This window comes from Uloborus diversus, chromosome 10 (genome assembly GCF_026930045.1).
Source record: "Uloborus diversus isolate 005 chromosome 10, Udiv.v.3.1, whole genome shotgun sequence".
Lineage (NCBI taxonomy): Eukaryota > Metazoa > Arthropoda > Arachnida > Araneae > Uloboridae > Uloborus > Uloborus diversus.
In genome coordinates this window covers 6,261,149-6,277,837 of record NC_072740.1, presented here as the reverse complement: position 1 = coordinate 6,277,837, position 16,689 = coordinate 6,261,149, and the positions used below count along the sequence as shown (strand labels likewise).

At 33.1% G+C, this 16,689-nt stretch overlaps 1 protein-coding gene across 1 annotated transcript in view; it reads right to left on the bottom strand.

The window, feature by feature from the left end:
- LOC129231633 (suppressor of lurcher protein 1-like) overlaps positions 1 to 16,689 on the bottom strand; it is a 270,342-nt gene that overhangs the window by 59,480 nt on the left and 194,173 nt on the right. Inside the window, exon 3 of the mRNA XM_054865996.1 lies at positions 3,667 to 3,857. Within this exon, the coding sequence (XP_054721971.1) occupies positions 3,667 to 3,857 (191 nt within the window). The remainder of the gene's footprint in view (positions 1 to 3,666; positions 3,858 to 16,689) is intronic.

Here is a 16,689-nt window from a genome sequence, read left to right as displayed (position 1 = left end):
GAAGTGAAGCGGAAAAACTTAAAAAAATAAATGGTTAAAATATACAAAATGTTACTTTTATACGGTCTCTAGGTCTCTGGCAGTACTGAAAACTAAGGCATAAATAAATGACGACACATTTATTTCATTGCAATTGTATTTCGGGGAATTATCATAAGGGCAGAAATAAGTGACGGTAATTTAATTTTTTTACAATTATATACAAGAAACAATTTCCATTAAAATATTATTAAAAATTTAAAAAAAAAAAAAACAAGTGTGACCAAAATTGAAGGAGATATTTAAGTTTAAAATTCTAGCAAAAATAAGAGCAGGGACTGTGCAAAACATGAGAATGTAACCCATTGCCTTTTCCGAAGAATGGCATGATGTCGAAAGCAAAAAGAGAAAAAAATCTTTTCCATTGCTATTTGAAAATAATGCACAATTTGTTACGTTATGATACGTAAATACAGTCTACAAAATTTTTAAACAGTTTGAAAAACACTTTACACGCATACATAATTTACGCCCTTGTTAGTCGCTATATTGCTCCTTAAAAGATGTAGATGACCACGAGTGCAAAGTGGAATAAGTCACAAAACGCTGCGTTTCATATCTCGGTGAGTATTGGTAGCATTACAATTACGTTTGTTGTGTTCAAATTGTTTTTTAACGCTCAATATTTCCCTAAATACAACGTAGGGTATCTGGGGAAAATAAAAAAAGTTAGATTTCGTATTTAAAAAAAATTGTTTTTCGCTTCACATTTTTTATATCTTAAAGATGTGTCTCGTTTTGATCATTCTTGCAATTGTAAGTATGCATCTAGAATTAACGGTTAAAAAATAGAGATCATGCAGGTTAAATATGGGAACGCTATAAATATATATGTAGCAGACATAAGAACTGTATCAGTCGCGATAAAATTTAAAAGTGTGGACAAGTTTTTCATGTGTATGTTTTATGCAGTGATGGTATTGCTTCAATAAAATACAGTTGTAGGATTAATCTCAATCTCATTTTGTTAGGATTAATAAAAAAATTAAGCTAAATAGTTTGAAAAATGAAAAAAAGGTGAAAAATACAATATTTAAGAAAACGTGTAACATAGCTATATTCGTACATGCACAAATTCTTCAGTCAATATGAATTCAACATATTTGCAATGGTATTACACATAGTTCAAAGTAAATACATTTTTAAAGAACACTTCAATATTCAGTAGATCTTGCAAGAGCTGCGTGGGGATCTTTACAGAAATCCCGTTTCGAACATATAAATTTCTGAACGACAGTTCTGACTAATTTATAAAAATAGAGTCTAATAATGCTTTCCTGCAAATTTATCTCAGAAGCTTCTAGCAGCAATTTTATACCCATTATTTACAACAAATGTCAATTCAGGATAATTCCATCTCCAATCCAGAACTTTAATTTCAGATTATACTATATAGGATTGCACTAGAAGGGAACAAATTGCGGGAAAATTACTTTATGAATACTCCCAATGTTTTGGTGATGAAAACTTGCAATTATTTAACAAAATTATACATAAATAAGTTGGATTGTACTTAACGATTTCGATGTACGACAAAGGGAAGAATCCGTTGAAAAATAAAATAACCTGCATTTTTCAAAATGATCTAGCGCAGGAGCTGGATGCTTGAAATTTATATACAGGGTGCGGCAAAAAAACTCGGACAAGCAATTTTTCATTCAATTTTATTGAAAAAAATCGAGAAATTAACAAAACACAAAAATAATAATATGAGTAGCATAGTAATCGCATAGTACATTAGTAATCGCAAATTCAATTAGTTACAAATTGGCCGCCTTTTGCAGTGATACAGGGGTGCAACTGTTCATTGCAAATTTCAGCCGTGGGTTGTAAGTCAGCATACCTTTAAACTATCCTAATTCCAGCTAAAGAAATTGCTTTAGAGAGTCTAACTTCATGTGTGGTTTAGTGCTGACCCGAGACTCGAAAATAAACCATACATTGCCATCCAAGGGACTGAGGAGTAGCGAGTAAGGTGTTCACTCTACATACATATCCTGTATGATATCATGTGAGGAAAATGCTCCTCGCACCACTTTTTTCGTTTTGGCCATATAAGCTGGTGCGAAGTCTCGTTTAAGCATCCAGTCTGCGTGGCCGAAGTTCTTTTAGAAGTACAACAGCTTCTAAAATGTCCAGCTGGTACACTATTTTATTTATTTTAACAGCCTGATCCACAAAAAGCAGCGATTGATCTTCGTTTGTGCAAATTCTGCCACAAAAAAAGACTGGTTTCGGATTTTGGCCATGTTCATCACTTGCAACAGTGCTTGGAGTGCCTACAAACCATATCCTGTCGTTCTGGGAGTTATGAGCTGGTTAAACAGTAAAGAAACTGCTCATGGGGGGGGGGGGGGGGGTAAAGAAATATCTCCTAGTGCTGACTGGCGGACCTTCTCAACATTTTTTGGCATCTTTGGAGCCGCAAGAGTTTGTTTTCTTCAATGAAAGGCTGAACTTTTTTGAACGTGTAAAGCTTCTCTCTGAGCTCTGTTTTTGCCCTAAGCCGTGCTAATCAGTCACATATTCTCGTTTCTCAAACGTTTTCTCTCATGGAAACCCGAATAATTCATAAAACTCCCTTTTCGATAACCTTGCGAATAACGGAAGCGTTCACTGTACGTTTTCGTAAGCTTCCTGGAAGTCAATTATCATTTCCAAGCTGCTTAGAACAGAATATTGCATCAAACAATGTTTGCCGATTCACATGAAGCAAACAAACTGTCGGTCTTCTTGATTAAACAACTTTAAAATAGCAGATCTCTTGCTTCACGTTGTAAAAAAGGTAGAAAACAATACAAAAACTAGGAGAACGATTATAAATTATTTTCTAATAAAAGAGAGTGAGAGACAAAAAGAAATAAAACATACTCATTAAAAAGGAACCAGTTTACTTCCATTCGATGATGCAAACTTTGTCTGATTTTTTTTTTTTGCCGCAACTTGTAACAGAATAGTGAATTCATTCGTTTATACTAAAATCTTATGGATATGTTGATTTATTCAAAAGCATATGAGAGGTGTGGAAAGCTGCCTTTTTCAACAAAAACCCTGATGGAAAATCTCCTCTTGGTATTGATAATTTTTCTTGTTATGCAGCTAAACCGGTGTACACAGTTCGACTTATTCATTAAAGATTCTGTTGCCTAATTTACAAGTTTTCATTTGCACACCAATACGAATAATAAAAAAGGAACCTTCTCACCCTTCCCTCTTTTAATGCGTAGCGCTACAAGAAAAAATCCGGAAGTTTCAGATTGAACTAGAATCAACCCTGAATTGCAATGTTGGCTTAAAATAGGTACACATTTTCTGCTTAAAAGCCTTATTCTAAGATAAAACTACATGAAATTATTAATAATTATTATTATTAATTATCTGATTTCATGAAATAGGTTGGTATACTACTTTCGGAAGTTGCATCTTCTATGCGGAACCATTGTAAAGCTATCCTCATACTATGTGGAGGATCTACTGAATTGAACTATTCCTCATGGTTGTATATATATATATATATGTATATATATATATATATATATATATATATATATATATATATATATATATAGTAGAGAGAGAGAGAGAAGTAAATGAGCATAGTTGGAGCTAAAAAGTAAATATTTTTACCTTTCACAAATCTATAAATGGCTCTGAAACCTTTCACTTCTTGGGAGGAATGGTAGCTTCTGAATTCCACAATCATCGATGGACCGTTGGACATAAGTTGCTCTGGTAGCTTGTTCCCACAGAAGTTCTCCAATCTTTCCCTGCGGCCGTTGATAGTGATGAAGACCATAACTGCGTCAAAGGAATCGCAGCTACAATAAGGCATCAGAATTGCTCACATCAGAATTGAAAATTAGTATTGATCGGGACATATCCATTTTAAAATGGAAAAATTGTCCACCTAAGAATATGCGCCATCACAATGGGGAAAAAGCATTACCAACCATCACATTGATAGAATTGTTGTCTGACCTAATTCTAACAAAGCATGCGTTATTTCAGAAATAAAAAGCTATTCGTTTTGAAGTGAGAATAGTTGATGGCAAATGCCGTGAATAGATATTAGTTTAGTCTCAAGAACTAGAATGAAATGCTTGAGAAAAATTCCTTTAAAAGTCAGCATACTGCACTTAAGGGGAGAAGTTTTTCACTTGTAATTAATTCTTGATGCTATAGCCAAAAAATGTCTTGGAGGTAGAGAAACATAAGACTGAACCTAATACAGTTTAAGAATAGCTTCAGTAATTCCACTTCTAACTGGAAATAAAATTATAAAAAGGTCATTCGCAGAAAACGCAGGAATTTGCGTCATCAGAAATTCACTTTAAAAAAGATTATAAATTGATCATGAGACTTTATAAAACTGAAAAAATACATGAAATGCGTAAATTGAGCAAGAATGATTACTCTTATTGTTGTTAAAAACTGTCCACACATAGTGATTAGTCACGTCTGTGGACTTCTCTAGAACGTTATCTTAGTCACGCCTGTCCGATCTTCACGGTTTCCCAAATTTACTGGATGATGATTATTTAAAGAAAAACTTTTAATAACTTCAATAACTAAAAATTTTGAATCAAAATATATTCAAAAAACTAGATTGAAAACAAAAAAAAAAAAAAAAAAATACATTTTGAACTTTAATGTACTCCTGTAAATGCCTGTACAGTCGAGTCCCGACTTACGCGAGGGATGCGTTCCAAGGCTCCTCGCGTAAGTCGAAATTTTGCGTTGTGGAAAACGTATGTATACTATTTTTTTTTAGAAACATACCAAATTCTTTTAGACATTTGTAAACACCCCTCAAACTGCTTTAAAGCATTCCTCAACAATACATTAGTTTCTTACATAAAGATCTGAACTTTTACTGTATTTAAAAAAAATAAAAACTTCTGTTTTATTCAACATAAATACTTGAAGTTGCATAAAATAAATGACCGATGGGAGGAAGGGACATAAAGTAAAACAACACGGTACACACATTATGTATTAATAATAAAATGCTGCACCATAATAGTACTATAGAGTAAATACAGTAATAATTTATGAGTTAAAAGTGAATATGATGATGATTCATGCTCAGTGATCAGATCATTATTTTTATCTAATACATTTTAAAATACGGTTGCTTCGCCTTTTTTTAAATAATGCGTCCATTTATGGCAATGGCAACAGCCCCTCTTCCTGATCTCTTCAAATCACAATACAAGAGCAGCTTCCATTTTCATAACCTTTGCATGTGTTAACGCTTAGAATGAAAAAAATAATAAATGAAAGATGCTGAGTTGTGTTTTGATGCACTTAACAGCGCGATGCGTAGACTAGTTTGATGTGAGAACTTTCGCTGTCAGTGATGCTAAGGGGGTGTAATAAAAATTCACGAAATCAATATTTAGTAGCAGCCAATAACAAAGCCGATACTTCCTTCCGAAAAAAAAAAAAAAAAAAAAACTCGTGTTGTGACGAATTTTCGCGTCAGCTCTAAAAATTCGTTACTCCTGAAAAATTCGCGTTACAGCCATTTCGCGTAAGTTGAATCGCGTTGTAGCGGGAGTCGACTGTATATGGAGTAATAGGTCACAGTTATGTGACCAAAAATAAAATACCGATATATTCATCCAGAGCTAGCACATACATTGTTATAGTTCATGATTTTTGTGTTTAGGAGCCATTTTGCTTGGTGCTAAAATTACGTTGTTTTATCATATGTATTTTTAAGTTTTAAAATTTTTTTTGTCATGTGCAGAAATCAACACATCACTTATGTGGCCCGAATAGAAATGATATAATAATGTCAAACCGTTAAATAAATCAATTTACCTACAGTTTTTACTGTTAAGGGATTTTTTTTTCCATTTTTTAAAGCAAAAGTTAAAATTTATCAGTATGTTAGGTATAGAGCAGTATGTTTTCATCATGTCTGTGAACATCCAGTCTGAGGACATAGTATGTTCACAGACTCAATGCCGTGACCATAGATGTGATGACAAAGATCAAATAAACGATATAATCATTTTGGTTGAGATGTGGGTAGCCTAATCATTTAGTTACTTTGAGTAAAAAGTTGAAGAAATAATTTTACATATTTATTAAAGTTTTCTTTTCATATTCAGAGGCCAAACTTTCTAGCTACTCAGAATTTTGCTCTGAAAGACCAATTTGACTTGCTTCTCCTGTTTGTTAAAAGTGGAGTACTTGCAATTTCAGCTAAAAACTCTGGCATGCTGTTGAAAAATGAAGCAGCTAGATTTACGTAATGTGGATTTACCAACTCAGCTACTTCAAGATATAACATATGCTATACAAATTGATGCAAAATTTCTAGAAAAAACTTGTTTCAACCGTGCAAGTAATGTGATTGAGATGAATAAAATTACAGATTAAGATATAGTAAGGTATGAGCAAAAATAAGCAAATATGAGGGTTATTTTTTTTCAAGGTCCGATCGATCGCAAAATGAAGACCACAAAGACAATGAAAACTGTTTTATGTGGAATATTTACATACACCTTCCAACTACTTTTGGACGTAGTCGCCGCTCCAATTACGACGTTAAGACAATTGTCGTAGCGTGGTACCAATTTTTCGATAACCTCGTCATAGAAGGCAGCCGCCTTTGCTTTCCTCCAATTCTGTACGCTGGTCTGTAGTTCGGCGTCGGAAACAAGCGTCTGTCCTTCTAGCCAGCGTTTCATGTGACTAAAGAGATGGTAATCGGGAAGCGCCAAGTCTGGGATGCATGGAGGAAGGTCAAACACTGTCCACCAAAACTGCTGCAGGAGAGTTTTGGTTAAAGCAGCAGTGTGTGGGCGCGCATTATCGTGCAGAAGGCCAATGCCTGATGACAACGTTCGTCCTAATTGCTCGTCGTAGAAGATTGAGAGTCACGTTGCACGAGGCTGCAGTGATGGTCTTGCCCCGTTCCATGAATTCCACCAAGAGCATACCTTTACAGTCCCAGAACACAGTTGCCATACACTTTCTGGTGGATAGGGCTTGTTCATGAACGTGCATCATGAACGTCTGCATGGCCTGCTTCAATGTTTCTGCAACATTGCATCCTTCAGCATTCAGAAATCGAATTACTGCACGCACTTAACACTTAGCGGGAGTCACAATTGCTCGATGCATGGTTCCTCGTTCACTGCGTGCTCCGCAATAACCACAGCGCCTTAATACACTGCACAATCTTACTTGAGAGACTGCGCAACAAATCTACGCACATCGTCATTGACTTGACTTTCTGGTTTTCACTCCGCGATCGATCAAGCCTTAAAAAAAAAAAAAAAAAAAAAAAAAAAAAAACCCTTAAAATGGAGCATGAAACATAAATTGGATTTAAATTGATACAAGTAACTAAGGAAATTACTTGTTCTGAACGTGAGTTAGATTTAAAATTTATCAAACCACATGCACAGTATATCGTCGACTCAGAGCAACAGTAAGACATCTAATCCCAGGAATAACAATAAGATATTCTATTGTTGCTCTGAGGTGACGATATACAACATGTAGTCGGTTTTAAATTTTATTGCTATGTGACACAGTGTCACGTTTTGTGCATAATTTATTTTGTTTAAATTACTTACTTTGTGTTTATGTTGTAAACCACTATAACAATAAGACTCTTTAAGCTAAGATCTCTTTTTAAAATATGTAAAAATTTCATTTAGGAATTTAAATTCCTATCCATTCACAAAATTCCTACTTTTCTGAGAACGACACAAAAGTACAGTGAAATAGCTAGACACAAAAAGCGTCATTATTTTCATCATGTATGTAAATGCATAATGCAGACTATTTTAATTTTAGTCCTGTATGTGTTAAATATTAGCTTATTACCTCCAATAATTGTTATACATAAAATAACATTTTACTGTTGAAAACAGAAATTATTGTAGTTGCTGTATGACATTTCACTGTTTATGTGGTTAGAAAACACTTTCATACGTAATAGCTTTTTATTTCATATGATTAAATATTCAAATGAGTTTTCAATGCATTTATTTTGAAACACGATAATACTTACCTTTCCGGGATTTTAATAAATCCGTTTTGATCTTGAGTTAAGATAAGTAAATTAAGAGTTACCTTTAGTCCATATCTCTTAATGTAGCAAATCTTTAGCTATATTGAAAACTAAAAAGACGGCAAATTCAGTTTATTTTATACAGAATTATCGTCAAAGCTGAACGCACTCTGAATGTGGAGAGTTGCATCAAAAATGGTACAAATCACATCCAAGTCCGAAAGTTTATTAAAATCGATTTCAATAACTAACACCAATTACGTTTTTTAATTCATTTTTTATTTAATTGTGTGTAATCAAGTATCAGTTGAGCACAAGCAATTTATGAAGGGTTCAATTTTTTCCCTCTTCAAACAAGAAAGAGAATATACGTATACAATCTTCAAATTTTTAAGAGTTGAATGTCATTTAAGATCGTGCTGAAATGAAACAGCAATATAAAATATCAGTTCACTTATATCGTTTGCAAAAAAAAAAAAAAAAAAGGAAAATTATTTTAAGAACAATTGTTTTTTTATTAATGCCCCAACACTCTCTATGTTTCATCTTATCCACTTTGTAGCAGCTACATCAATAACAAAATAAACAATAACATTAAATCTGACAACACTTTTGAACTAAAGAGGAATTTCCACGCCAAGGCCAAATAACTTTCCCACTCGCCACCCTTTCCCCCTCCTGGTTATCATAGTTACGGCACTATGAACATTTCACCCACGTTGCTTCTGCAAATGTTATGTGCAGCAAAAGCAACGTGGGGGAAAAAGTTCATAGTGCGGTAACCATGAAAACTAGAAGGAGAAAAGGGAGGAGAGTAGGACAGTTATGTGGCATTGACGCGCCAATTCTCCTTACAAACACCAGGGATTCTCAAACTTTTAGACATTGCGACCTCCTCCTTTTTAGACTAAGTATTTTGGCAACCCCCCAACTCTCTCTAAACCTTAAAACAATAACTTAAAACTGCACAAATGGTAAAATTTTATCCTTAGAAACACAAGTAACTGGTAAATTAACTTGAATTTTTGTCTCTTGAATTATTTTATAATAAAAGACAGTAGTAAACATCACTGATTTTATAATCTTGCAGTAGTTTTATGACTCTTTCAAGTTCTATCATTGTAATAGCTTTACGTGCACTCTTTTTTTAAAATAAAAACACAGCAATAAATTAATTTTTTAAAAATAGTTTCTTCTAAATCTCGCGACCCCCCCCCCCCCCGACACATACCGCGATCCCCCTTGGGAGTCGCGACCCACCGTTTGAGAAACCTTGACATAGACGATAGTGTAACTTCAAAGCGTCAATACCCATTTCGAAATCTACAGTTAGCAAGGAAGGCGATACTTGTTCTTTTTTTCTCGTGCTTAACCTATCCTACAGACTGTCCACTCTTTTACATTTATTTAATTGTTAGAAAAAGAGTTTTATCTTGAAATCGCTAAAGTAACTTTTCTTTTTGATTGCAACGAATTAAAAATATATATATACGAGTATATACATTATTCATTCTGTCCATATGTGACAAAGTATTAGAATGGAGCCTCGTGGACTGTATAATCTGCTCTAAACATTAGATGTGGGAAGTATTAAGCACACAATGGGCTGAAATTGTTATCGAGTTTAACGTTAGACGTGAAAAGAAAAGTTTCTAATAAGGAAAAAAAGCGCATGAAAACTGAGGCGGTTTTGAACGGAGAAGGAAAATGGAGAACTATCTTTAAGAAAGCTAGATATATTTATTGCTATTATTTTTTCAACTGATCCATGCGGTTGCAATGATACGGATTATAAATTAATTTGTCACGCAGGTTTTTTTTTTTTTTTTTTGGAAGCAATGTTTCGCAACTGTTTCCGAAATAGATTGAAATATGTAAGGTCAACTATAGAAGAATGGGTAACTTGATAAATATCTTGATTTTTTTTTAAATAAAATTAAACGCTAATGTATTTTTTGAATGAAAGCAGCGTTTCATTTCCAAATCAGAAAAATAAATAGGGATCTTAATCTAAGTTAAAATCTATTATAAATACTAGGGACCAGAAGATGAGAATACGTGAAGTCATAAGCGTTTTTCATACAGTCCGAAAATTGGCCAATTTAATTTTTATGCATATACATAACACCGAGACCTCGACGTGGTGGAGATGTAACACTATAAGAAAATATTTTAAAAGATAAAGGAAAATTAAAATCATGGGACATTAGGGTATGACAACTTTGGAAAAAAAAAAAAAAAAAAACGCTTTAAGAATTTCCCTAAATGTGAAAAAACGCTTCGTTCAAAAAATTCTTTGAAGAGAGAAGGCACATTTTGTTTTAAATTTTGCTAAAATATAAGGAAAATGTTTCTTTTGCCTTTGGAAGGCATTCCTGAAAACATGAGTTTTTGTGTTTCAAGTTAAAGTGAGCTTTAAGTCATTTTTATTTAATCCCATTTTTGCTGTAAAAAAAATAGAATTTTTTATCTGACATCATTTAAAAGAAACTAAATAGTTAATCACTTTGTATTTTCAATCCATAAAACAGCATTTATTCACTACGTTTAAAAACAATTAAAAATAGCTTTGCTTTGAAATGATCGTTCAGAGTGAAAGTATGAATTAGCTTTTTTTTTGCTGATGTTTTATAACGGTTTTTAACATCGGTTTATGTTTTTTAAAGTTAAAATGCTGTATTTAGATTTAACACTCAAATTATAATATATGTTCTGCGTACGCAACAAGCTATGAATTGCACTTAATCTCTTTTAAAACTGAAACTAATGTTCATTTTTATTTTATAGTACCAGTCAAAGGTCTATTTTAGCAAGTTGAATTTATTTACAACTTTCTTATACCTCTTTTAAATTTATAAGGAATAGAAACATCTCATTAAAAAAACCTCAGTATAGTAAATGTACCGTAAAAGCATCGATATAGATTTTTTTACTTAGCACATAATAAAAAAGAAAAGTAAGCATTCCTCTTACTATTTATTTCCGAACTTATCAGAGAGAAATAAAAAACGCGGGGCATTTTTAAATTTTCCAGGTTTTCAGTTTTTCAACAAAGATATTTTTGTACCAGTCTTATTACTAGAAAATAAGTAATTATGAAACCTAAAAATAATAACTGTAATCAATATTTTTTAAAAATTTAAAGTGAAAGGAAAGGATTATACCCAAAAATTTCAAGCAACGCATTGTAATTTATAAAACAAGCATCTTATAAAATATTTTGTACTTTTTCGCTTAATAGAGACACTACACCCGTACCTACCACTGCACGTAGCTTAACCTTTTGGATAATGCCTCGAAGACAGCTCTTTTTTAGATCCAGACCAGGAGCCGAACAAATTCTGATCCAGCACCCACAGAGGTATAGTTTTAGAATGAGAACTTGATTTTTTCACCCACGACTGTTTTTTTTTTTAAATTTTTTTACGAACGACAGTCACCATTATCAAACACGAAGGATCTTCAACTGGTGGCATCAACCGTGACCCTGCAGTTTCGAGTTCAAGGCCTGATCGATCAGGACACTAAAGCCAGCTAAATAGACACTGCCTTAAACAAACTTTTGACTTAAAGAGATTAAGGATAGAGTTTTAAAATATTTCCTCTTTCCTATACCACCAAAGGAACGATGGGTACCGTAAATAATTTTCAGGAAAATTGTTTAGACCCTCTAGCTCAGAAGTGGAAGCAGCAAAGTGACTGTCACCTATTTTTTTGTTTGTTCTATTAAAAATTTTGCATAGACTCGAAGGCATGCTTATTAATTTCTTCCTGTAGGATGCCAAGTTGGGATTGAAAACCATCATGGTTGTCATTTCATCCTTGTCCCATATACTGGCATTAATCGATTAATTGGTGATCGCCAAACAAATGATTTCAGATGTTAAGCAAAACAATCGGTGACGATATGGCTCTAACTTTAAATCCTAAAAAATTAAAAAAGAAACAGGATGTGTTTTCATGTAAAAGTTGATGTCTTAGTGTTAAAAAAAAGGTTTCATTGTAACCCCGAAACACGTGTCAGCAATTGAATTGTTACCTGTGGATTTCGAAAGCTGTTTTACTGTTTTTTATTTCCGTAGCGTGCAAGTTTTTTTATGGGAGGGGGGGGGGGGTGATAATTAAAAGCCGATTATTTTTATATTTTCTAGAATTACATTAAATTCATTGTTATTTATAATCTAATTTGCGTTTTCTTAACATTTTAATTTTGTCGTAATCAACCAACAATGTTGTTGCTAAACCAAGGGCGAATTCAACTTCTGGTTTTGGAGGAGTTCATTTCCGAAAGGGGGAAGGGTGGTCATAGGTGTCCTTCTTGGTATAAAAAGTGGTCTGGGGTAATTTTTTGAAATATAAGTCGCAAAAGCGCAGCTTTAGCAGTGGCGGATCCACCGGGGGGGGGGGGGGGCGATTGGGGCGATCGCCCCCACCAAAAGGTTTGTAAATTCGAAAAATTTTCGGGAGAAGATCACCAAACTCTCCGCCCCCCCCAACACATTACGAAAAATCGCCTACAATGGTATTTTTACGACTTTAATTCAAAAAAAAAAAAAAAATTCAGGGGAGAGTCCCTGAACCCTCTCTAACCAATGCCATCGAAGACCGTCAAAAATTTTGGAATTTTTGAAGCTTCAATGTCGAAAAATTCACCGAGGAAGATTTCTTTGAATCCCATACGATTTTAAGACTTCAGTTCCAAAAAACTTTCGCAGGAAAGCAACAAAACTTCACCTCTTCCTAACATAACTAAAAAACTTTTAAACTACGATTTTGGAAATTGAATGTCAACATACTTCCGGGAAGTGGCTCATCCAAAAATTTATTCTGGGAGGGCTTTTCGAAATCGAAAAATATTTTTTGCTTTTTTTCTCCTTTATTTAATAATGCGAAAATATTTTTCAATTTATTTTATTTGCTCTAAAAGAAATTACTCGCATATTGATATCACAATTACTATGAAACGAAGAAAAGGGGAGATGCGTGAACATGCACAGTACAGTTTTAATTACCTTTATTTCAACCTTATATTCATTTTTCGTGAGGTTATTCAAAAAATCATCTTTTTATAGATCAACGTCTTTATGAATGTCAAATGCTAGCTAATAACTGTTCCGATCTTTCATTGAGAATTTGGATTGAGCCGAAGGAAATAAAGTATGGTAGACTTCCTCTCTCGACGAAAAAAGTTTCTCTAAAAAACGATTTCTGCAGCGCCGGAAGTGCTGATGAGCATGATCCCCTTTTGTGCTATATTAAGACCATCTTAGCCCTCTTATAAAAGTAGGGGCGCTCATAACGAAAAATTACTCGTATATTTAAGAATTGGAAAGTGATTTGTGACTGTTTCCCGATCAATAAGCAGTAAAATATTTTGTTAAAATCTACCTTGCTTAGAAAAGTTTAAATACTGTTTTCCCTTCGTAATATTGTTTTGTAGTGGGGGCGGGGGCGGGGGGGGGGGGGGTAGAAATGAATGTTTTGTGGTTCTGGGAGGGGATTAACCCCAAACCCTTCCCATAGCTGCACCACTGTTTCCGAGAGAGTTTTGAACCTCATGGCTTGTCTTTAAAGAAGGCATTCAATTACGTTTTTAGGACTTTAGTTTCGAAAAAATCCGGGGGAGAGTCCCGAGCCCGAGTTCTTCCCCTAATATCAATGAAAATCCACCAACATTGCGTTTTTTGAAGCTTCAATATCGAAAAGTTGAGGGATAGCTCCTGACTCCCATCCCTTCCCTTAACGATACAAAAGATGGCCAGCCAACGCGTTTTCAAGGCTCCTATTTCGAATATTTCTGATGAAAAATTCCGAACGAACCGAGAAAATATCTTTCCCTAACGTCATAAAAGATAGCTTATAACTGCGTTTTCAGGAGTTCAATTTCGAAAAATTTCCGGAGAGGGACCTCGATGTTCCTCTTTCCTTATCTTTCATCATCATTCAAATATCATCTAAAATTGCGTTTTTGGAACTTCTAAATCGAAACATTTCTGGGGAAAAGTTATGAACCCCATGTCTCCTGCTACGTCATCAAAGGTGGTAGGTGGCCTATACAATTGCGCTTTTAAGACTTCAATTTCGAAATTTTTTCCGGGGGAAAGCCCCCGAACCCCCTGGTTTTTATCATGACTAAAGATATCTAAAATTGCGTTTTCGAAACTCTAGTATCAAAATGCGATTGAGGAAATTTCTTCAAACTCTTTGAATCATATACATTTGGAAAAAAAAAAAAAAAAAACACGTCATGTTTCAGTTCTTAAACTTTTCTTAAATATTTTTCCATTAGTACCCCCCCCCCCATAATGCATTACTCATTCGCCCCTCCCAACAGGGTCGTCTGGATCCGCCACTGAGCTTTAGGCTATTTTTGGTTCCTAAAAGAGAGAAGGAGGTGTGACCCTCATGACCTCCATCTAGATCTGCGCTTGTGGTAAACACAGTACGGGGAATCATATATTTATTTCATCTGGAAAGTAAATGTCAACCCGATCAATTTAAAACTTCCGTGTTTTACTCAAAATCAACAAAGCAAAATCTATTATAAAAATTAAAATTTAAAGTTCTATTCATTTATTTGCTGTAATTATTTTTTGAAACGCATTTTAAGATGTATGTTTTCTATAAATGCATGTTAATCTTTGGTGTACGGAGTCTATAGTGAATATCTGCTTAGTTCTTTTCATTTGCTTTCCTCTGAAAGTAAAAAATAAACCAAACTAAATAAATGAATAAATAAATAAATTTAAAAAATATATAGAAAATAAATAAAAAAAAATAACTTAAATGAATAATTTTTTTTTTGACAAAGTGTAACAATAACTATTTATTTTCCTCGTTTTTCAAAGCAATTACAGGAAAAATCGGATTTAGTTCCAATTAAATAAATAAAAAGCTGTCTTATCCTTTCTTAGCAAGTACTTCTTTCACACCGTTACACCATGATTACATTAGCGCAGCATTCAAATTAGATATTTTAGAATACTGTGGTAGTGAAAAATAACTTAAATAAATAAATATATTTTTTTTTGACAAAGTGTAACAATAACTACTTATTTTCGTCGTTTTTCAAAGCAATTACAGGAAAAATTGGATTCAGTTCCAAATAAATAATAAAAAGCTGTCTTATCCTTTCTTAGCAAGTACTCGTTCACACCGTTACACAATGATTACATTAGCGCTGCATTCAAATGAGATATTTTGGAATACTGTGTTAGTGAAAAATAGCAGGAAACAGGTGCACATGTGTCATCCTCTTAAACTCTCAAACTTTAAGCACATGCACTGCAAACAGAGAGAAAATGTTACTCTCCACTAACTCTCGAAAAAAAAAAAAAAAAAAAAAAAAAAACTATTGAACCTGGACAGTTCACTAATATTAGTACTAATTATTCAAATGAGCACGAAGTAAATAAATATTGTCCTATTCAGAAATAATTTTACAATGACTGACTGTTAATTAAAAGCTTTCTAATTACAACAAAAGACCAGTGAAAGAACTAAGCGAGAAACTCCGGATTTGTGAATTTTCTGATTGCATAGGAAATTAAAGCTCGTTTTTTGCTTCCAGAAATTAAAACCACATAAATACTGATACATTCTAATTTAGTTTCATAGTATCTGATCGTTGATTAAAGACAACCTAGTTACAGCTAGAGACGGAATGCTTGAAACTAGAGAGAAACTACGGATTCCTTAATTTTCAGCAGAGTTGATAAAATGGAAATTAGAGCTTTTTTTTTTTGCAAAAAATAAATAAATTTATTAATAATAATAATGAATGAACTAAAAGCAACAACAAATTGAGAAGAAAATTTTATGACTATTAATTTTAAAAAAAGTAACAATTAACGAAAATAGAAACGCGAAAATGAAACATTACGAAACTTGTGATTGCAAAAACGAAAACCATTGTACAAGAATTCTAAAAATCGCATATTTGTTACATTTCATTCATTTTATTTTCATTCATTTTTTCCTTCTCTTTAAAATATTTTCAAAAACGCAGTAAAATATATAGGAGTTTCTTCTCTGCACGTTTTTTGTGGTTATGTGTTGTATAAAAATACAGGCTGTACACCGAGCTCGCTTTTTTTAGAAGTATTGTTTCTTCATGCGCGCAATTTACAAATAATTACATTACGTTTATGCATAAAAAATATTTTTATTATTTATGTCTATTATTATCTACTAATGTCTTTTAATCAGTCAAACGATTTTTAACAAGTAGAAAAAGAAGAAGAATATTAACAAAATTTACTTTAAACAAAACTACGTTTTTTTTCTTTATTGAATAAAAACTGTCTGCTTCTTATAGCTTTTCATGCAGTAAATGTTTTCGATATCAACAACTTCATCTGAAAACATTCTTTTAAAGAACTTACTGGTCAGCAATAAAAAAAATGCGCTGGGTATTTTTAGTCTCGTGTCCGATTGTTAGTTCGAAGCTTTTTATTTTCAAACAAATTGATGATGTCTTTGATTATACTTGTTACAAGAGCAAGAATTTGTTTTCTTTATATAACATTTAGTATAGTGAAAGTATTAATCGAATTCTTTTGTATATCTCTATTGTTCAGATAAAATTCTATTAACTATTTCTAATAATATATTGA